This window comes from Pristiophorus japonicus, chromosome 6 (genome assembly GCF_044704955.1).
Source record: "Pristiophorus japonicus isolate sPriJap1 chromosome 6, sPriJap1.hap1, whole genome shotgun sequence".
Lineage (NCBI taxonomy): Eukaryota > Metazoa > Chordata > Chondrichthyes > Pristiophoridae > Pristiophorus > Pristiophorus japonicus.
The window spans coordinates 182583440-182606040 of NC_091982.1; the positions used below are offsets into that span (position 1 = coordinate 182583440).

A 22601-nucleotide genomic window follows, 5' to 3' on the forward strand; every position below is an offset into this window, starting at 1 on the left:
GAACTCTGACCAAGTTCAGGCCCATAGATCCTGAGAAAAGCTAGCGAAGAAATAGTGGAAGGTCTGGCTATAATTTTCTAAAATTATGCCAGAAGATTGGAAATTGACAATAGTGACATCCCTCTTCAAAAAAAGAAATTAAAAGCCAAACTAAGGAGTTGGTTTTTAGGAGGAAAAGCAAAATGTGCTGAATTATAGAGTAACTAGAGTATTAAACAGTTATGGTCTTGATTATACAATAATTGGGGAAAATGCTGTTCCCAATGATCAAAGACTGCTTGCAGTTTCACTTTATCAGTTCTCTTTGCTGCTGAGATTGACACACTTTTACAGCTTCCATGTCTGAAATACTTAAATCCACAGACTGCGCTCAAATGATTAAGCTCGTTATTCTCAAATGTTGGTTTTTGAAAATGACAGAATAACGTTTTCTGTTAGCTCTGTATATATGGCATTGTGTGGGCACACTGTATCTAATAGGCTCAATTTGAGCTTTGTCTAATTTCTTGCTTGTAATACTTTTAAAATGGTGTAACTTGATTTTTCTGGTGTATCTTTTTAGTTGCAAATATGGCCATTTTAATTTGCACAGTGTAAGTGAGATAGTTAGGTTTTTTGTTAGGTCCGTTTTTTTTCCAAAAGGGGGCGTTCCCAGCCACTTACACCATTTATGCAAATTTGGCCAGAAAAAAGTTGTACTAAACTAACTTAGGGCAGCGCATGTGTCCACTTTTGTCCGCACAGAAAGACCTTACTTACAGTTAAGGAATCGGTGCAAGTAACTACATTTAAAGCACCACCAAGCACCAAACAAAGCACAAAAAGTAATAAGCAATCAATAAATAACAAAAAAATAGAAGGAACCCTGCACCTAAAGCACCAAGACCAAATAATATTCTTCCCTCATACTGTACCTTAGCCACAACTGCAGAAAATCACCAATAACAGTAACATTTTCCACACTGGGAACTAGATTGGTGCTGGCAAAACTCGTTTCACATAGAGTTCCTGACAGCTGGCAGAGAGGGAAAATGTTCATGCTGTAATTTGGATTCTGACTCGGGTCCCAGAGGTGAAAGGACAATGTGCCAATCCACTGGATCACCCAGTGCCGTGGTTTATTTTAGGCCCATGGATTTGGAATTCTCCATTTTGATGCTTACACCATATAAAGAGAAAGAGGAGATTATCAGGGTTTTTGTCACAATATTCTTATTGGTGTATCTGTGGACTCATCACCCGATGTCAAACTCTTGTAGAAATAACAAATGGGAAAATAACAACAGAAATCTTTTGATGCTTACCCAAGAAGAAAGCCCATTCAGCCAGGGCTAGGGACGGCGTGCTTCAGCCCCTCCCACACAACCTGCAGCACGCATTTGCCGAAACGGCCTGCCAGGAGCTACTGCACATGTACACGCAGACTCTAGTGTGTATGTGCAGCGGTCCCGGCACTGTTTTCAGCGCTGGGACCTAGCTCCGCCTCCCTCTTCATTGTGTGCCAAGCCAGCTCCACAGGTGGTCCGAGAATCGGCCATGATCGCAGGGCGTTTTTTCGCCGCTGCTTTTGAGGTTAAAATGTCGGCGGGGGGCTCGGAGTTGCGTGGAAAAAAACCGGAGGGCCAAATTTGGGCCCATAGTTATTTCTGAATCCCAGAGTAACTGGCGCTGTCAGTGGATGAATGCTTAATGTGTTCATATGACATTGATTGCTGTGCTATTTTTTAGCAGAGGTGTGTATCTATTTAAATTAAATGTCTACATTTAAATAGCAGACGAGGTACTGCCACATGACTGCATTGTGCATTCATCTGCCAACATTGGCAATAATCATTTTTAAGCTTTGATTTCTTCTGATCCGATTCAGGGCTAGAATCCATTGTACCGACCATGGTCTACCTCTACTACAGTTCTTTCCCCCCCTAAATATGCTCATTTACCCCCATTGAACACAAATATACGGATTCATTAGTAAAAAGTAAAAGCTAAAAGAAATGGGTTAAAGTCCTCCATTGTAAAAGAGAACACTGGTGTTAGATCTCTTAATTTCCAATGAAATACGAACTCCGGTTGTAGTTTTAATGTAATTTTATTCTGGCAGCTGCAACAAGCTTTTGGCTTGAAGCCAGGCCTTTGTCCTTCTGAGACCACATGGCCAAAATGGCTGTACTTATACTTGGCTCAGTTTACAGAAAAGAACCCACTTTCTTTGACCTTATTGGCTCAATTGATAGTCTGTTAACCTTTAATTGGCTCGCTACCAAAGGTCCTAAAATGTCAAGTTGATTGATGACTTAATGCAATGTGGTCTGTGTTTTCTCAAAACTGCAGCCAGGCTGCAGAGCTTGAATTCTTTATCAACAGGAATGTCAAACAAACACATTTAAGTGTTCATCTTATATTTTTGTTTTCCTTTTTAGCCGCCTCCTTTTTAATTTTGAAGCAAAATACCTCAATGGTATGAATTTCCAGTGCACTGTGTAATACTAAATATCAGATAAACATCATAGCACTTTATAGCATTGCACCATAATATTTTCATAATAGCTTGAAATTTCATACACGTTCGTGTCTAACATTCAGATAATAGAGGCCAAACAAACAATGAATTAAATTATCAACCTATTCTATCAACCCAAAATTTGATACTAATGAGATGGAAAAAACATGATTTTTTATTGTGACAGGGTTCTGAACAGACACATAATTTTGTGCTGTAGATCATTCCCATGTTTTAGACCATGCTGTGTGCAGGAAGGTTCATTTTAGGGACAATGATCCCATCTACTGTCATCTGCAATGCAGGTATAATAAGCACTTCAGTGTTGTAAATCAGTTAGTACAGAGGAATTACACTTTAAAAAAAAAAATAACTTAAATACATTTTTGACATTCAGTAGTCTACATTTCACACCTTACTTATTGAAAGTAATAGCCTGTCAAAAGGGGATGAAGCACCATCATTAAATTACCACATCAATGTTCTAAAAGTTTTGCTGTGAATATAAAATGCTTCTTTACATTTTGTAATTGTCATCTTGTTACTTTGGTAGTTATTAGTATATGTTACTAAAGCCACTAGAGTACACTTTTAATTAATGTTGGGATTTGCATGTACTTGCATATTGAGCATTAATCATATACAGGTACTGCATCATTCCACACACTGGTAGTCCAACAGACTATTTGGACAAATTATGTATTTATTTTCCTGTCATATTTAGAAGGTATGGGCATACTTGATGCCAAATTCCAAAATAAAAATTTGCATTAAATATTTTTACAGTATATAATGTATGTTCTACACACTATTTCTTCAGTTAGGGCATTATAGTTTTCTAGTTGCTTCTATCACTTTCTCCCTTCAATCATGTGCTGTTTATAGTTCAGCTCTGCAGGCAGTTTAGTCAACACTATGAATTCAATAAATATTCTTAAAATACAGTTTGTATAAGCCTTCTATAAGTTATTATAGCATAAATGCATTTAAGGGGAAGTTAGATAAGCACACAAGGGAGAAAGGAATAGAAGGATATGCTGATGGGATTCGATGAAGAGTGGTGGGAGGAGGCTCGTGTGAAGCATGGACCAGTTGGGCCCGTTCCCAGGCTGCAAATTCGATTATCCCATCAACTGTATTCTTTAGCCCATTTTGCTCTTTTAAACCTGTCAAAAAAATTATACATTGCAATCCTGATACACTGCAATCATTAAAATAAAACTGAAATATGCAAAAACCTGGTTTGCAGGAAGATTCAGAGGAAGCTGAATTTTATGCGCTCTTGTTCACCTAACTACTGTTTGCCGTATAGGGTTTCCAATCTATTACACTTTTATTGATTATTCATGCAGTTCCTCTCATTTCCTAATGTATTTAGCCTAGTAATCACAGTGGATGAATGGCTAAAAGTTGATAATGAATTTGGATTACGTCTATATTAAATGGAAAGTATTTTATGGTGAATTAATCAGTGTTGTAAAAGCTAATGCACCGAATCTTTTGGTCAGCGGTGTTTATGCCAGTGAGATTGTTTGGCAGTAATTAAAACTTACCACGCAGTTAAAAGGGTTGCAATGGAATGGACGAGCCCGAATATTTTCTGTCGATTTTAGTGCGTATTTTTTTTATTCGTTCCTGGGATGTGTGGCTAGGTGGGTATTTATTGCCCATCCCTAACTGCCCTTGAGAAGGTGTCGGTGAGCTGCCTTCTTGAACCGCTGCAGTCCGTGTGGTGAAGGTACTCCCATAGGGCCCAAATTTCCGTCCCCTGCAAAAACAGTGCACCTCCATAAGACTTTCTACAATTAAAAGGGTGCCGAAAACTTACCTTGTGATTCTCCGGTCTCTTCAGGACGTCTTCGGCCTCGGCGCAGCGCAGCACAAGGGGTGGGGGGGCGGAGCCAGGTCCCGGTGCTGAAAATAGTGCCGGAACCCCTGCACATGCGCGCTAGAGTGTGCGCGCATGTGCAGTAGCTCCTCGCAGCCCGACGCTCTGCAGGCCTGCTGCCGCGTTGTATGAATTGAACTGAGAAATAGTTTTCATTTTTGCAAGCTGGTATAAGTTCATCATTGCAGTTAAACCTCTGGTACTGACCAGAGCAGCTAAAATGTACCAAGTGTTTGGGTGAGTTTATCTGATGGCACTGTATTTGTGATATTTTAAATATTTCACAACTGGTTATTATTTTACTGTAAAATCTTGCAAATAAAAGGCTGACAATAATGACGTGTGTGAGAATATTTTTTATTGTAGAATCGTCTGACCCATCTGAATGTTGTGTGTGGATGGGTGCTGAGGAGAAGAGTGTCTGTAATTGAGTTTGTGTAAAGTCAGATACTGTGCCTCTGAAATTGTCTCGGATGCAAAGATTCCTGGTTTTTGTAATGTGCGAGTTCTTTATGCTGTGTCACAGACTGCCGAGGCCCGAAGCTCTGTAGTTCCCTCCCTAATAAACCTCTGCCTTCTACCCCCACCCCCGCGTTCAGCCTCCGTTCACCGCTTCCCACCCCCCACCCCACCTGCGTTCAGTCTCCGTCCAGTCTCCCCCTCCCCGTCCCTCGTCCCTCGTCCCCCCTCTCCCCTCTATCTAAATGCCGAGAACTGCAATTTCTAAGATACTACAAACTAAACTAGTTGCTCAAAAAATTGGAGCAACTCCACCCAAAACTTGGGCCCATAGTATTGTTAGGGAGGGAGTTCTAGGATTTTCATTCAGTGATGATGAAGGAACAGTGATATATTTCCAAGTCGGGTGACTTGGAAGGGAACTTGGAGGTGGTGGTGTTCTGATGTGCCTGCTGCTCTTGTCCTTCTAGGTGGTAGAGGCCATGGGTTTGGGAGATGCTATCGAAGAAGCCTTGGCGAGTTGCTGCAGTGTATCTTGTAGCCGGTGTATCAGTGTATCTTGTATCAGTGTGCCGGTGGTGGAGGGAGTGAATGTTTAAGGTGGCGGATGGGGTGCCAATCAAGTGGGCTGCTTTATCGTGGATGGTTTTGACCACCTTGAGTGTTGTTGGAGCTGCACTCATCCAGTCAAGTGGAGAGTATTCCATCACACTCCTGACTTATGCCTTGTAGATGATGGAAAGGCTTTGCGGAATCAGGAAGTGAGACACTTGCAGCAGAATACCCAACCACTGACCTGGTCTTGTAGCCACAGTTTTTATGTGGCTGGTCCAGTTAAGTTTCTGGTCACTGGTGACCCACCCCCCCCACCACCCCACCTCCGCAGGATGTTGACAGTAATGCCGTTGAATGTCACGCAAGTGCAGCAACCTCATGTCATTCTATGTGTTTCAATGGTGAGTTTCTAAGGAAGATACCGGTATAGCACAGCTTCTGGAAGAGCAGGGCAACTCTGACATCAATTTACTGATTTCTGGATTTAACTGCACATGTGCAGTCGCTGGAAGTTGCTGTCTGATCTACATGTTAATAACAGTGAGTGCTGTTAGCCTCAACATTATTTTTACCTCAAAATCCTTTCAGCTGATCCTCAATGGTATGTTGGACTGCTTGGTTTCAGAAGGGTGTCATTCCAGTGATCGTGTAAATAGGCATTGCTTTTCTTAACCCATATTTGTTATTGATGTCGCTGGAGTGGAATATCACGTTGTTGCAAAATGTGTCTAACCCACAGCTAAACACAGCAATAATTACGTGAAAGAAGCCACTGAGTGCAGATATTTGTCTATATAACACGGAGGTATTATAGTGTAATTTGGCAGGTTTGACTTCTCCTTTTAACGCTTAATTTTAAATATATGACTGGACTCCAGCCTTGCGGCACTTTGTAAATATTGCAGTATTGCCCATGTTGTCTATGCTGCGTTGGGTGAACGTTTGGGGCAACGGAGTGCATTCCGCTCATTCAGATTTTACAGGTTGAAGATTTGCTGCTCTCCTTGTAAAAATAGAATTGAATTATAAAAGGCTTATGCTGCATAATTGCGTGCTGGCTGCGGTAGAAGCACTTCCGCTTACATTCAGAAGAGATTTCTACAGCAGTTGGCACAACATTAAAAACTGATATACTCATCCTGCTGGCGGCCAAAGATCAAGTGAGTATAAATGCACGTGAGCTCTGGAGGGAGCAACACCATCTTGCTTACATTGATCATTTGTTGCCAACAGCAGAGAGCAAACTGACAATATAAATACAGCTTTAGTGGCAAGATGGAGTGTTGCAGGACACAAAAAGTAAGCAGTGATCCTCACAGCATATTTAGTGGAATGAACATTTTTGAATAGTTCTGGTAAAGGCAGTGGTTTACTATTACTCTGGCATTGCTCTTCCATTTAAGTGCAAGGTGAAATGTGGGCTCTTTAACCAGGTGTATGCTCTCCTTCCAGGTTATATTCCATGATGTGGACGTCCTGACTGAGAAGTTGTTCCCTGTTGTTGAAGCAATGCAGAAACATTTTAGTTCTGGATCTGGTACCTACTACAGTGACTCCATTTTCTTCTTGTCAGTCGCCATGCACAGAATCATGCCTGCAGGTAAACTTTTTGTTTGTTGTTTGTGCAGTGAGTGCGCTGAAATAATTTGGAGGAACTTACAATCTTTGGGCTGGAATTTCGGCTGATTTGCGCCCCATTTAGGGCCTAGGTGGGGTGCAAAAACTATTTATTTTGGTGTGAAACGAGGCGCGCAAAATTTTGCGCCCGGGCGGAATTTTCACCAATGGTTTTGTGGCGGCGCTAAAACTTAGCGCCCGCCCGCTGTTTTGACCGTTTGGATGACTTAAATTGTCGTGCAATGCTGCGCTAGCGCCCCGGGTGGAACTTTCGAGCATATCGCCCGACTTAGTGTCCACCTGGGAACCCGCCAGCAAAAAGCAATCTGACCCAGGATGCACCAGGCGCTAACAGCGCCATCTTGAAAACTGAGCAGAAAGTCGCAGTTGTGAGTGATTGGGAGAAGAACGCTGCGTTACAGAATACTTTTGATTGTGAAGTTTGTGAGTTTATAGTTTGTTTTTAAGGACATTTGAAAAGGAGGTCGTCATGCTAAGTCAGCCATTAATCCTGGCTGCTATATTTATACGGCATTGAGCTGGAAGAAGGCTTATTGATGATCATTTTAAATGTAATCGAAGAGGTCGCAGATGTATGGGGAGGAGGCCTTACCACCACCCCCCCCATGAGTTTACAGGGAACATCGCTCAAACCTCCAGCACTCTGAGGCACAGTGCATTAGAAGGATGCGCTTCTGAAAAGAGGTGGTCACAGAGATATGCCAGCTCATGCAGGCAGACCTGCAGCCTACCAGTGGCAACAGAACTGCATTGCATGTTGAGGTGAAGGTGACTGTGGCACTTGCCTTCTGTGCCTCCAACTCCTTTTCAGGCATCAGCAGGGGACATATGCTCCATCTTGCAGCACGCTGCACATTGCAGCATTCGCCAGGTGACTACTGCACACACGCAGGATGGACTTCATAAACTTCCCAATGACCAAGGAGACCCAAAATGAGAGGGCTGTAGGATTTGGACGATTTGTTGGCTTCCCCAAGGTTCAGGGTGCCCTTAACTGTACGCACATCACCCTGCGAACACCTTTAGAGAATCCAGAGGCTTATCGAAACCGAAAGGGATTCCACTCTATGAACGTATAGATCGTCTGCGACCATACTCAGCGCATTATAGCAGTCAATGTCCAATATCCAGGGAGCATTCATGATGCTTTCATCTTGCATGAGTGCAGTGTCTCACGCATGCTCCAACATCATCCACAAGGCCAGAGCTGGATGCTCAGGATAAAGGTTACATCCTCGCCACCTGGCTCATGAACCCCCTCCGGAACCCTCAGACAGAAAATGAGCATCGCTATAATGAGAGCCATGCAGCCACATGCAGCATCGTCAAACAGACAATTGAGTGTTCAAGCAGTGCTTCCGATGCCTGGACCACGCTGGAGCCTGCCTACAATACTCCCTTCAGCAGGTCTCTGAGTTCATTGTACTGTGCTGCATGCTACACAACTTAGCCATCATGAGGGGACAGGATTTGCCAATGGGGATTGCAGGACCACCTCAAGAGGGGGGTGGAAGCAGAGCCTGGCGAGGAACCCATGTCACCCCCACCACAACCAAAGGGGAGGCATCGTGGAAATTTTGCCGCTGCAAAAGCCTTGCATCAGCCACTCATAATTGAACACTTTGAAGAGTGAATGGCATGTTTGACCGCTGCCTGGCCACTCTATCCCACCAGGTGCAGATACGATGGTAAGTACTGCAGGGAATTGAATACGGCCAGGGTGATCTTCTGGACTTGTTTCGATCGCCTGGATGGGTCGGAGAGGAATTTTCCCAGATTTTGTTTCCTCCAATTGGCCTGGGTTTTCATCATCTGGTTTTTGCCTCACCCAGGAGATCACATGGCTCCGGTTGGGGTGGAGTGTAGAATGTTTCAGTATAAGGGGTGTCGCAGTTGTGTGGGGTGGATTGGCTGGGCTGGGTGCTCTTTGCCTTTCCGTCATTGTTCATAGGCTTATATGTAATCTTCAGGGCTGCTGACCGAGGGCCGTGTGGCTCTTTGTCGGCCGGCGCGGACACGATGGGCCGAAATGGCTTCCTGCGCTGTAGATTTCTATGTTGACTATTCCCCACCTTATCCTGCAAATGAGACACTACACAGGAATGGTTAGGATGACCAAAAGAATTTATTAAACATTGTAAACTTTGTCAACTTTGTAAACGTTAATAAAATAACATAAATTAGCTGCATGCAGCAGTGTGATAATTCAACAACAATATTATGAACAAGATAAATCAGAACATAGTCATTTTCCAACATTCCATAGACTCTGGATCAGTTCCTATGGAATGGAGGGTAGCCAATATAACCCCACTTTTTAAAAAAAGGAGGGAGAGAGAAAACAGGGAATTATAGACCGGTCAGCCTGACATCGGTAGTGGGTAAAATGATGGAATCAATTATTAAGGATGTCATAGCGCATTTGGAAAGAGGTGACATGATTGGTCCAAGTCAGCATGGATTTGTGAAAGGGAAATCATGCTTGACACATCTTCTAGAATTTTTTGAGGATGTTTCCAGCAGAGTGGACAAGGGAGAACCAGTTGATGTGGTGTATTTGGACTTTCAGAAGGCTTTCGACAAGGTCCCACACAAGAGATTAATGTGCACAGTTAAAGCACATGGGATTGGGGGTAGTGTGCTGACGTGGATTGAGAACTGGTTGGCAGACAGGAAACAAAGAGTAGGAGTAAATAGGTACTTTTCAGAATGGCAGGCAGTGACTAGTGGGGTACCGCAAGGTTCTGTGCTGGGGACCCAGCTGTTTACACTACATTAATGATTTAGACAAGGGGATTAAATGTAGTATCTCCAAATTTGCGGATGACACTAAGTTGGGTGGCAGTGTGAGCTGCGAGGAGGATGCTATGAGGCTGCAAAGTGACTTGGATAGGTTAGGTGAATGGGCAAATGCATGGCAGATGAATTATAATGTGGGTAAATGTGAGGTTATCCACTTTGGTGGTAAAAACAGAGAGACAGACTATTATCTGAATGGTGACAGATTAGGAAAAGGGGAGGTGCAACGAGACCTGGGTGTCATGGTACATCAGTCATTGAAAGTTGGCATGCAGGTACAGCAGGCGGTTAAGAAAGCAAATGGCATGTTGGCCTTCATAGCGAGGGGATTTGAGTACAGGGGCAGGGAGGTGTTGCTACAGTTGTACAGGGCCTTGGTGAGGCCCCACCTGGAGTATTGTGTACAGTTTTGGTCGTCTAACTTGAGGAAGGACATTCTTGCTATTGAGGGAGTGCAGCGAAAGTTCACCAGACTGATTCCCGGGATGGCGGGACTGACATATCAAGAAAGACTGGATCAACTGGGCTTGTATTCACTGGAGTTCAGAAGAATGAGAGGGGACCTCATAGAAACGTTTAAAATTCTGACGGGTTTAGACAGGTTAGATGCAGGAAGAATGTTGCCAATGTTGGGGAAGTCCAGAACCAGGGGTCACAGTCTAAGGATAAGGGGTAAGCCATTTAGGACCGAGATGAGGAGAAACGTCTTCACCCAGAGAGTGGTGAACCTGTGGAATTCTCTACCACAAAGTTGTTGAGGCCAATTCACTAAATATATTCAAAAAGGAGTTAGATGTAGTCCTTACTACTAGGGGGATCAAGGGGTATGACGAGAAAGCAGGAATGGGGTACTGAAGTTGCATGTTCAGCCATGAACTCATTGAATGGCGGTGCAGGCTCGAAGGGCCGAATGGCCGACTCCTGCACCTATTTTCTATGTTTCTATGTTTCTAACTACTTGGGTAGTTATACCACAACTGAAGAAAGATGGAGTGGAGGAAAATAAATGGAACAAGGAATTAAAGAATTGCACCAATTAGACTGGGAATTCTCAAAATTTGTTGTGGCCTGGATAATGACCCAATGGTTTTTTGCATGCCCCTATCATTGGATTAATAAAGGAGTGGCACGACTTGTTGTCTATTCTTGGATTCAGGGACCACTCCATTTTTTCCCTGACTGATGTATTGAAGAGGAATGAAGCATTTCTCTTGTGGCAGTTTTACATAGAAACATAGAAAATAGGTGCAAGAGTTGGCCATTCGGCCCTTCGAGCCTGCACCACCATTCAATAAGATCATAGCTGATCATTCCCTCAGTACCCCTTTCCTGCTTTCTCTCTATACCCCTTGATCCTTTTAGCCGTAAGGGCCATATCCAACTCCCTCTTGAATGTATCCAATGAACTGGCATCAACAACTCTCTGCGGCAGGGAATTCCACAGGTTAACAACTCTCTGAGTGAAGCAGTTTCTCCTCATCTCAGTCCTAAATGGCTTACCCCTTATCCTTAGACTTTGACCCCAGGTTCTGGACATCCCCAACATCGGGAACATTCTTTCCACATCTAACCTGTCCAGTCCCATCAGAATCTTATATGTTTCTATGAGATCCCCCCTCATCCTTCTAAACTCCAGTGAAAACAAGCCCAGTTGATCCAATCTTTCTTGATATGTCAGTCCCGCCATCCCGGGAATCAGTCTGGTGAACCTTCGCTGCACTCCCTCAATAGCAAGAATGTCCTTCCTCAGATTAGGAGACCGAAACTGAACACAATATTCCAGGTGAGGCCTCACTAAGGCCCTGTACAACTGCAGTAAGACCTCCCTGCTCCTATACTCAAATCCCCTAGCTATGAAGGCCAACATACCATTTGCCGTCTTCACCGCCTGCTATACCTGCATGCCAACTTTCAATGACTGATGAACCATCACACCCAGGTCTCGTTGTACCTTCCCTTTTCCTAATCTGCCGCCATTCAGATAATATTCTGCCTTTGTGTTTTTGCCCCCAAAGTGGATAACCTCATATTTATCCACATTATACTGCATCTGCCAAGTATTTGCCCACTCACCTAACCTGTCCAAGTCACCCTGCAGCCTCTTAGCGTCCTCCTCACAGCTCACACCGCCACCCAGTTTAGTGTCATCTGCAGACTTGGAGATATTACATTCAATTCCTTCATCTAAATCGTTAATGTATATTGTAAAGAGCTGGGGCCCCAGCACTAAGCCCTGCGGCACCCCACTAGTCACTGCCTGCCATTCTGAAAAGTACCTGTTTATCCCGACTCTCTGCTTCCTGTCTGCCAACCAGTTCTCTATCCACATCAGCATATTACCCCCAATACCATGTGCTTTGATTTTGTACACCAATCTCTTGTGTGGGACCTTGTCAAAAGCCTTTTGAAAGTCCAAATACACCACATCCACTAGTTCTCCTTTGTCCACTCTGCTAGTTACATTCTCAAAAAATTCCAGAAGATTTGTCAAGCATGATTTCCCCTTCATAAATCCATGCTGATTTGGACCGATCCTGTCACTGCTTTCCAAATGTGCTGCTATTTCATCCTTAATAATTGATTCCAACATTTTCACCACTACTGATGTCAGGCTAACCAGGTCTATAATTACCTGCTTTCTCTCTCCCTCCCTTTTTAAAAAGTGGTGTTACATTAGCTACCCTCCAGTCCATAGAAACTAATCCAGGGTCGATAGACTGTTGGAAAATGATCACCAATGCATCCACTATTTCTAGGGCCACTTCCTTAAGTACTCTGGGATGCAGACTATCAGGCCCCAGGGGTTTATCGGCCTTCAATCCCATCAATTTCCCTAACACAATTTCCCGCCTAATAAGGATATCCTTCAGTGTCAAAAACATCTGTAAGATGCTCAAAGTCACCGTAACTATCTCGCCTCATTAAATTGGCATTTATTTTCCTGCCCATCTACACATCCATCAGTAATATTTACATTTGCAATGTTCAACAAAACTTTTTATAACCGCGATGGATTACTTCTGTTATAAATAAATCAATTAATTGTTTGCTGTCTGGGAAGCTATGTCTTGTTCATCTGGCCTGTTCGCGGGCCTGGTTATAGATAGTATCCCTCTACCTATCAGAATTGATTTGTCTCTGTGTGATTTATGATGCTGGTTTAGAATGTTTCAATTTGTTCTTCATGACTGCATCAATCACTTTTAGATTCAGCGACTGCTGAGAGTCTTTTATTTAGGTTTTAAAACATATATTTAAAAACTTATTATAAAAAAAGTTCTTGCCCTCTCTCCATTTTTAATTTCTCAAAATGTTGGATGACTCAGCAGAAAAGCCCTTGCTTTGGCACTGTCTCTTGGTTTGAAGCAAGGATTAACACCCCTCCCTCATGGTGTTGAAAGCCCATTTTGATAGTGTTTGAAAAGTTCAGATGGCTGTGTTAAGGATGTGATTTGGTAGCAGAGCTGCTCTTTCTGGCTTGTCCTGTCATTGTTGAAAATAAAAATGTATCTTAATGGAAAGGAGAAGTAAGTGCTTTATCCTTTACTAACCCCCCTCCCCCTTTGCCAACTACCATTACCAGCACTGCAAGTGTCCCAGAAAAACATTGAAAGCAGCTTCTGTCCTTCCCCAAAACAATATTGAAAGAAATATAATCATCTTGCTATGTTTGTTTTATTGCCAAATGCAAATGCTGGTATCAACAAGTTAAAGTAACTCGAATACAAAGGCAAAATACTGTGATTATTAGAAATCTGCAATAAAATCAGAAAATGCTGGAAATACTCCATGTCCGGCAGCATCGGTGGAGAGAGAAACCGAGTTAACGTTTCAGGTTAATGACCTTTCATTAGAACTGGAAAATGTTAGACGTAATGGCAGGGAAAGTGGGAGGAGGAACGAGCCAAAGGGAAGGTCTGTGTACGTTTTAGATGCGTTGAGGGTTTCTGCCTCTATCACCCTTTCAGGCAGTGAGTTCCAGACCCCCACCACCCTCTGGATGAAAAAGGTTCTCCTCAACTCCCCTCTAATCTTTCTACCAATTACTTTAAATCTATGCCACTTGGTTATTGACCCCTTATGCTAAGGGAAATAGGTGTTTCCTATCCACTCTATCTAGGCCCCTCCTAATTTTATACACCTCAATTAAGTCTCCCCTTGGCCTCCTCTGTTCCAAAGAAAACAACCACGGCCTATTCAATCTTTCCTCATAGCTCAAATTCTCCCGTCCTGGCAATAATCCTCGTAAATCTCCTTTGTACCCTCTAGTGCAATCACATCTTTCCTTTGATGTAGTGGCCAGAATTGCTCGCAGTACTCTAGCTGTGGCCTAACTCGTGTTTATACAGTTCAAGCATAACCTCCCTGCTCTTATATTCTATGCCTCGGCTATTAAAGGAAAGTATCCTGTATGCCTTCTTAACCACCTTTTCTATCTGTCCTGCCACCTTCAGGAATCTGTGGACATGTACTTCAGGGTCTCTATGTTACTCTACACTTCTCAGTATCAGAAATTGTTGAACTTTATGTTGGGTCCAGATGGCTGTAAAGTGCCTAATCGAAAGACGAGGTGCTGTTCCTTGATCCCCCATTGAGCTTCATTGGAACAATGGAGGAAGCCAAAAACAGAGAAGTCAGAATGGGAATGGGTCGGAGAATTAAAATGTCAAGTGACCGGAAGCTCAGTGTCACGTTTGCGAACTGAGGTGAGGTTTTCAGCATAGCGATCACCCAATCTGCATTTTTTTTCTCCTCAATGTAGAGGAGATCGCATCGCAAACAGCGAATACAGTATATGAAATAAATCGCTGTTTGGGGCCCTGGATGGTGGGAAGGGAGGAGGTGAAAGGGCATCTCCTGTGTTTGCTTGAGATGGTGTTATGGAAAGAGGAGTGGGTGATTAAAAGTGCCCCCTGATCCTGACCACCTGAGTATTTCCAGCATTTTCTGTTTATATTTATGGTTAAAGTAAATCATTTGCTTTAATTACTGTGCATGATACAACATGTCATCCAATGCTGTGGGCTCTGGTGGTTCCACTGAATCGTTTTAAATGCGCATCATAACTCGATAGCTATTTGCGCTACAGTATAGTGTTAATTATAACATTTCAGCCCAAAAAATACTGATTCTTCTCCCTCTACTAGATTGGGGTGTTCCAATACTTGTATATGCTGCCCTGAAAATTGCGAATGTTTGGAATCTGGTTAGGGGGGGGAATGTGTGGGAGGGGACAGTAGGAACATGAGGGGGAACGAGAAAGAGAGTTTCAACTGTTCTATATTAAGTACAATCAAAACTAGTTCAGCATATTCCTCTGGTTTGAGTTCACTAATGATATTTTGTACCAACACTTACCAACTCCAGTACTTCTCTTCCAAAGACATGCAAGACCAGTTTCATGTATTATCTTTAAAGGTGGCCTAGACAGTGACTGCTGGCAGGTTATTTGATTGTCGCAGTATGACAATGGAGCTCGATATTATTTGCACCAGCCCCTATACCGCCAGAGTTACTGCCCTCGATGTCTGAGCCATCGTCTTCTTCAAGTGAATCAAAAGCATAGGTTCGGCTAAAGTAAAATAACGACTTTATTTTTAAACTAAATGGTTGAATTGTTTGATTCATCATCACCATCAGTAATGTAACGGTGAAAATAAAAGCAGATCAATGGATTTAGGCATTGACACATCTGCCTCTCCAAGATTTATGGATTTGGATCGTTAAAATCCCAGCCACCAGGATATTCTCCCCCTCCAATCCCATCTTTCATCTGTTCCCCTTTGACTCCCCCTTCCATTGACTATGGGAACAAAAATTGGCAAGGTTGTAAAGCGGGCTGCCAATTTGTTATCGCCATTTTGTGCCACCACTGGGCACTATGTCGTCCTCTGGCCATAATATTAACTTGAACAAGTTCAGACCTTAACTGCAGCTCCCATTTTCTCTCTGGGAGTAGGGGCTAGCAGTGCAGGATGGGGTGCATGTATTTGCGGGGATGGGAGAGGGGTTAGGGTTGGTGCTTGTGGTGGGGACCCCTCTCGGAATACGCCTGGCGGGATGATCTGCATTCTTGCTGTTGACCTTTACTTCTTCCATCAGACTCCGGAGCTGCTCTACCTCACCTATTTGCATGCTTCCCTTGTTGCTTATCTCCTCTAGCTATTCACACATTCTCTGTGTCTTATCTTTTATTTCATTAATTTCTCTCTCTGCATCTGTTTTTCTCCTGCTAATAACACTTATGCCATTGAACCATCTCCAATTCTCCACCCAAGCACATTACAGGCCTTTCTATTTATTTTCCTGTGGTGGGTTTTTTTCCCCTTTGCCTTTCCTTTTTAAGTTCCCTCTCATCTAAAATATCTTCCAGTCCTGAAGAAGTGTCTTAGACTGGAAATGTTGACGAGCTGACTTCTATCTCTCACAGATGCTGCAAGGCCTGCTGACTATTTCTGGATTAATAGTGCCTTTCACAGAGGCCGGGAGCGGGCTTCCACTCGCTGGACAATGATACATTGAAACACAATGCAGACCACTGTGCTTACTGCTGAATGTAGTATCAGATGACCTTGGATCGTTGCATCAAGCACTGAAAGAAAGGGAAGAAATAAATAGGCTAGAGACAGATAATTAACTGAGGATGCACAGTCCTGGAATATTTAAGAAAACATACAAGCAGATATTTTAATTAAAATTCCTTTGGAACAAAACAAATTTTTCAATTTACAAAAAAGCTGTGTGCTTTATTGGAGGCTCAACTAAAGCCTATAAACTAAAGGCATAATTGGAATGCATAGCCGAGCTGTAGAACTTTCTGCAGAACATCTGCTGTGAATCAGCACAATTGGGCAGCGTTTAAGAATATAATTTAAAAAAAATGTACTTTAAAAAATATTCCGTGATATCTTGAAGAGTGATAACTTGGTGCAGTTTGATTAATACAGCTGAAAATGGATTTATCACAATAACAAGCATTTTAATCAGAGTATCTAGAAGTCAGTTTCTTAATAAATTAAAAAAAGAATTATACTCAAAAGCTTTTAAAATGTCCCTATTAATGTACTTGTGCTCAAAAGAACCATCGTAATTTTGAGAGTCGTCTCAAAGACCTGCAAACGAGTGCAAATAGCAAAAACTCCCAATTAATTCATTCTGGGAGTGTGACCAGGTTTGTGGGTGGGGTTGGTTTCTAGCACGCTGTTTTTAAACTAGTGTGAAGGATCGCGGAAACTCGAGTTGCGCTGAACATAATTTGCGCTAAAATTCGGCGATCTTTTGTGCTGCTTTGGCTGATTTCAGCCGAATTGCGCCAAATAAACCAGCGTAACTGAGCAGAAACTCCAAGCCCATATATATTTTTGTTAAAATACAAAAACGTTAGCTTTTGTAGTAGTGCATGGTAATTCCATGCTGCCTTACTCCATTATTTCAAAACTTGCTTTCAAATAATTTATCCTGCAACATTGTAGAAAAGTGTAGCAATAAAATAGATTAGAATTACTTGAAAAATGTTTGGACAGTGTCTAGGTATCAAGGGCCCGATTTTGGTGAAACCTAAGTTCCGCCCAAGTACCGTCGAAAGGACCGCTAAGATCCGGTAAGTTTGGTGAAAGAATGGGGAAAACCGTCTGATGGAAAAAATGGGCCTTACACGCCGATTCTGTGTGGCAGCGGGCGGTAGCTCGCATTCTGGGTGGCAAATGTGATCCTCGGCAAAGTAACTATTGTGTTCCTAACACAGATGAGACTGCACACAGGGAGGTTAAAGTAACAGTGACCTCAGTCTTTATTAAGACACTCCAGAGTGAGGAACAGGCCTTAGGGGCCGGCTTATATACAGTGCTCCCAAGGGATGCTGGGATCCCTTGAGACTTCAGGGGATGAGCTCCCTGGTGGCAGAACATGGGAGTGCATGCTTTACAGATACACAACATCATTTCCCCCCCCAAAGTCAAAGTGAAAACTATTTACAAATTGAGGCGGTCGGGAGCCTTTCTTTCCCTGGTGGACCACCTCGGTACAAATGTCTGTTCTGGTGTGTTGGTTGTGCCCTCGCTGGGCTGACGTGTTGTTGGCCATGCAGAGATGGTGGGTGAGCCTGGGCTTTTGGATGTGATGGGTTCGATTTCCTGGTCCGGGGTGGTGTTGTTGATCCTTTGGGTGTGTGTTGTGGGCTCGAAAAAGATGGTGTCTGCTGTGGGTTGTTCAGGGCAGTCTGTGAACCACAGCCTCGTTTGGTCCAGGTGCTTTCTGCAAATTTGTCCATTGTCTAGTTTGACTACAAACACCCTACTCCCTTTTTTAGCTATCACCGTGCCCGCGATCCACTTGGGACCATGTCCATAGTTTAGCACATACACAGGGTCATTCAGATCAATTTCCCGTGACACAGTGGCGCGACCATCGTTTACATTTTGTTGCTGCCGCCTGCTCTCTACCTGATCATGCAGGTTGGGGTGAACCAGCGAGAGTCTGGTTTTAAGTGTCCTTTTCATGAGTAGCTCAGCCGGGGGCATCCCTGTGAGCGAGTGGGGTCTCGTGCGGTAGCTGAGCAGTACTCGGGACAGGCGGGTTTGGAGTGAGTCTTCTGTGACTCATTTAAGGCTCTGTTTGATTGTTTGTACTGCCCACTCTGCCTGCCCATTGGAGGCTGGTTTAAACGGGGCCGAGGTGACATGTTTGATCCCATTGCGGGTCATCAATTCTTTAAATTCAGCACTGGTGAAACATGGCCCGTTGTCACTGACCAGTATGTCAGGCAGGCCGTGGGTGGCAAACATGGCCCTCAGACTTTCAATGGTGGTGGTGGCGATGCTTCCCGACATTATTTTTCACATTCAATCTATTTTGAAAAAGCATCCACCACCACCAGGAACATTTTACCGAGAAACGGGCCCGCATAGTCGACATGGATCCTTAACCATGGTCTGGAGGGCCAGGACCACAAACTTAGTGGTGTCTCTATGGGTGCGTTGCTCAACTGAGCGCACACGCTGCATTGCCGTACACAGGACTCTAAGTCAGAGTCGATACCGGGCCATCACACGTGGGTCTGGCTATTGTTTTCATTATTACTATACCCGGGTGTGGAGATCCGAGATGAACGTCTCCCTGCCCTTTTTGGGTAGCACTATGCGGTTACCCCACAACAGGCAGTCTGCCTGAATGGACAGCTCGTCCTTTCGCCGCTGGAACAGCTTGATTAGCTCTTGCATTTCAATGGAGATGCTGGCCCAGCTCCCATGCAGTACACAGTTTTTTACTAGGGACAGCAGAGGATCTTGGCTGGTCCAAGTCCTAATCTGACGGGCCGTGACAGGTGATTTATCATTTTCAATTGTTTCCACGACTATCAACAAGTCTGCGGGCTGCGCCACCATCAACAAGTTTGCAGGCTGCGCCATTTCCACCCCCGTGGTGGGCAATGGTAGCCGACTGAGAGCATCAGCACAGTTCTCGGTGCCTGGCCTGTGGCGGATGGTATAGTTATACGCTGATAGCGCAAGTGCCCACCTTTGTCTTCGGGCTGAGGCATTAATATTTATCCCCTTGTTTTCAGCGAACGGGGATATGAGGGGCTTGTGATCGGTTTCCAGCTCAAATTTGATGCCAAACAGGTACTGATGCATTTTCTTTACCTCGAACACACACGCTAATGCCTCTTTCTCAGTCATGCTGTCGGCCCTCTCGGCCTTAGGCAAGCTCCTGGAGGCATAGGCGACAGTTTGCAACTTCCCTACAACGTTAGCTTCTTGTTCTACACACCCGACTCCGTACGACGCCGTATCACATGCTAGCACAAGTCTTTTACACGGGTTATACAATACAAGCAGCTTGTTGGAGCATAAATTGTTTCTGGCTTTCTCAAAAGCAATTACTTGTTTTTTTTCCCCATACCCAGTTCTCACCTTTATGCAATAACTCATGTAGGGGCTCTAAAAGAGTGATTAACCCCGGTAGGAAGTTACCAAAATAGTTGAGTCCCAGGAACGACCGCAGCTCCGTGACGTTCTGTGGCCTGGGCGTGTTCCTGATAGCCTCTGTCTTGGCGTCTGTGGGCCGAATGCCGTCCGCCACGATCTTTCTCCCCAAAAACTCCACTTCTGTTGCTATGAAGACGCATTTCGACCTCTTCAGCCACAGCTTTATGCGATCCAGTCGCTGGAGGATCTCCTACAGGTTTTGTAGGTGCTCGACGGGTGTCCCGACCCGTGACCAATATGTCGCTCTGAAAAACCACCGTGTGTGGTACCGACTTGAGCAGGCTCTCTATGTTTCTCTGGAAGATCGCTGCAGCCAACCGAATTCCAAACGGGCATCTGTTGTAGATGAACAGTCCCTTGTGCGTGTTGATGCAGGTGAGTCCCTTCGAAGACTCCTCCATCATGTAGGCCGAAGTCAGGTCGAGCTTGGTGAACGTCTTGCCTCCTGCCAGCATCGCAAATAGGTAGCGGGTATTGGTCCTGTGGCGAGAAACGATTAATAGTTACTTTATAATCGCCGCAAATCCTGACCGTGCCATCACTTTTGAGTACTGGAAGAATCAGGCTGGCCCACTCGCTGAATTACACTGGGGAGATGATGCACTCGCGTTGCAGCCTGTCCAGCTCGATTTCCACTCTCCCTCATCATGTGAGGTACCGCTCGTGCCTTGTGGTGAATGGGTCGTGCCTCTGGGACCAAGTGGATCCGCACCTTCGCCCCGGACAAGTTTCCAATGCCTGGCTCAAAAAGGGAAGGAAATTTGTTAAGAACCTGGGTACATGAGGCCTCATCGACATGTGATAGCGCTCGGATGTCATCCCAGTTCCAGCGGATTTTGCCCAGCCAGCTCCTTCCAAGCCGTGTGGGGCCATTGCCCAGGCCAATCCAGAGTGGCTGTTCTTGCACCGTGCCCTCGTAAAGACCTTGACCATGGCGCTGCCCAGGACAGTGATGAGCTCTTTGGTGTATGTTCCCAGTTTCGTGTGGATGGGGTTCAGGGCTGGTCTGAGTGCCTTGTTGCACCACAGTCTCTCAAACATCTTTTTACTCTTGATGGTTTAGCTAGCGCCAGTGTCCAGTTCCATGGCTACGGGTAAGCCATTCAATTTTATATTTAGCATTATAGATGGACATTTCGTCGCAAATGTGTGCACCCCGTGTACTTCAGCATCTGCCTCCTCTCTCTGAGGTTCGAAATTGCTTTGATCCACTATGGACCGACCTTCCTCTGCCACGTGGTGGTTAGCAGGTTTTGCAGAGCTTGCAGCTCGTCTGCAAACTCGTTGGAGGTGCCCCATTTTTCCACAGCTCTTGCAAACATACACTTTGAAGCGGCATGAATAGGCTGAATGGAAGCCTCCACAACGCCAACAAGGTGTGAATTGCCTTGCATTCATCCTTTGTTGCGGACTGAGTCATCTGGGTCACCTGAGGCCTGCTAGCAGTTGCAGACTCGTGGTTTCTGCCCTGTACATTTCTGCTCGCAAACACAGTTCCAGTTAATTTATGAACATTGCTAGCACTTGTGTGCTGAGAGATTTGTTTGGTGTTATCACTGGTGGACATAAATGCTTGTGCTATCGCAATGGCCTTACTGAGGGTCGGTGTCTCTGCAGTCAAAAGTTTTCGTAGGATGATCTTGTGACCAATGCCCAGTACAAAAAAGTCTCTGAGCATTTGCTCCAGGTAGCCATCAAACTCACATTGTCCTGCAAGTCGCCTTAGCTCGGCGACGTAGCTCGCCACTTCCTGACCTTCAGATCGCTGGCACGTGTAGAACCGATACCTCGCCATCAGCACGCTCTCCCTCAGGTTAAGATGCTCCCAAACCAGTGTACACAGCTCCTCATACGACTTATCTGTGGGTTTCACCAGAGCCAGAAGATTCTTCATGAGGCTGTAGGTCGGTGTCCCGCAGGCCGTGAGTTGGACCGCTCTCCTTTTTGCAGCGCTTCCTTCTCCGTCCAGCTCGTTGGCTACAAAGTACTGGTCAAGCCGTTCAACATAGGCTTCCCAGTCCTCACCCTCCGAGGACTTCTCCATGATGCCAACAACTTGCTGCATCTTTGCGTTGGATTCGTATACTCGTCGCCAGTTATTGTGTTCCTAACACAGATGTGACTGCACACAGGGAGGTTAAAGTAACAGCGACCTCTGTCTTCATTAAGACACTCCAGAGTGAGGAACAGGCCTTAGGGGCCAGCTTATATACAGTGCTCCCAAGGGATGCTGAGATCCCTTGGGACTTCAGGGGAAGCGCTCCCTGGTGGCGGAACATGGGATGCATGCTTTACAGATACACAACAGTAACACCGAGGATAGAGTCGGGCCCAGGGAGGGGGGAGGGTGTGGGGGGGAACGGCAAAAATAAAAAAAATTTCAAATCATTACAAAAAAGCTACTAGAAATCCTTCCGAGTACCCCATTGACCAAAATCCCTGCAAAAGAAATAAAGAAAAGAAGTGCACAAACCTTTTCTTGCAGGTCTTTATATTTACTGTTCAGGTAAGACCTGCCTCCATGTGGCGCTCTCTTCTGGAACGGAGGACCGTTCGGAGTAATCTGGGGACTCAGCGGGTGGGAGGACTTTTGTCGATGTTGCACGCCAGTGGATGCTCCCCAGCGGTCGTCTCTCCCCGCCGGTGTGAGGAACTGACCAAACTCTGAGAGCACCCAGAAAACATTGAGACCGCCGAGAAAACTGGCAGTAAGTCAACCAAACTCGGGCCCAAAAACTATTAGTTTTTTTTTAATGTCGTATGTAGTTTTATTAAA

At 44.6% G+C, this 22601-nt stretch overlaps 1 protein-coding gene across 2 annotated transcripts in view; it reads left to right on the forward strand.

The window, feature by feature from the left end:
* xxylt1 (xyloside xylosyltransferase 1) overlaps nt 1-22601 on the forward strand; it is a 198327-nt gene that overhangs the window by 46025 nt on the left and 129701 nt on the right. For both annotated transcript variants that reach the window (XM_070882289.1, XM_070882290.1), the window contains exon 2: nt 6855-7002. In XM_070882289.1, coding sequence (XP_070738390.1) covers nt 6855-7002 — 148 coding nt within the window. The remainder of the gene's footprint in view (nt 1-6854; nt 7003-22601) is intronic.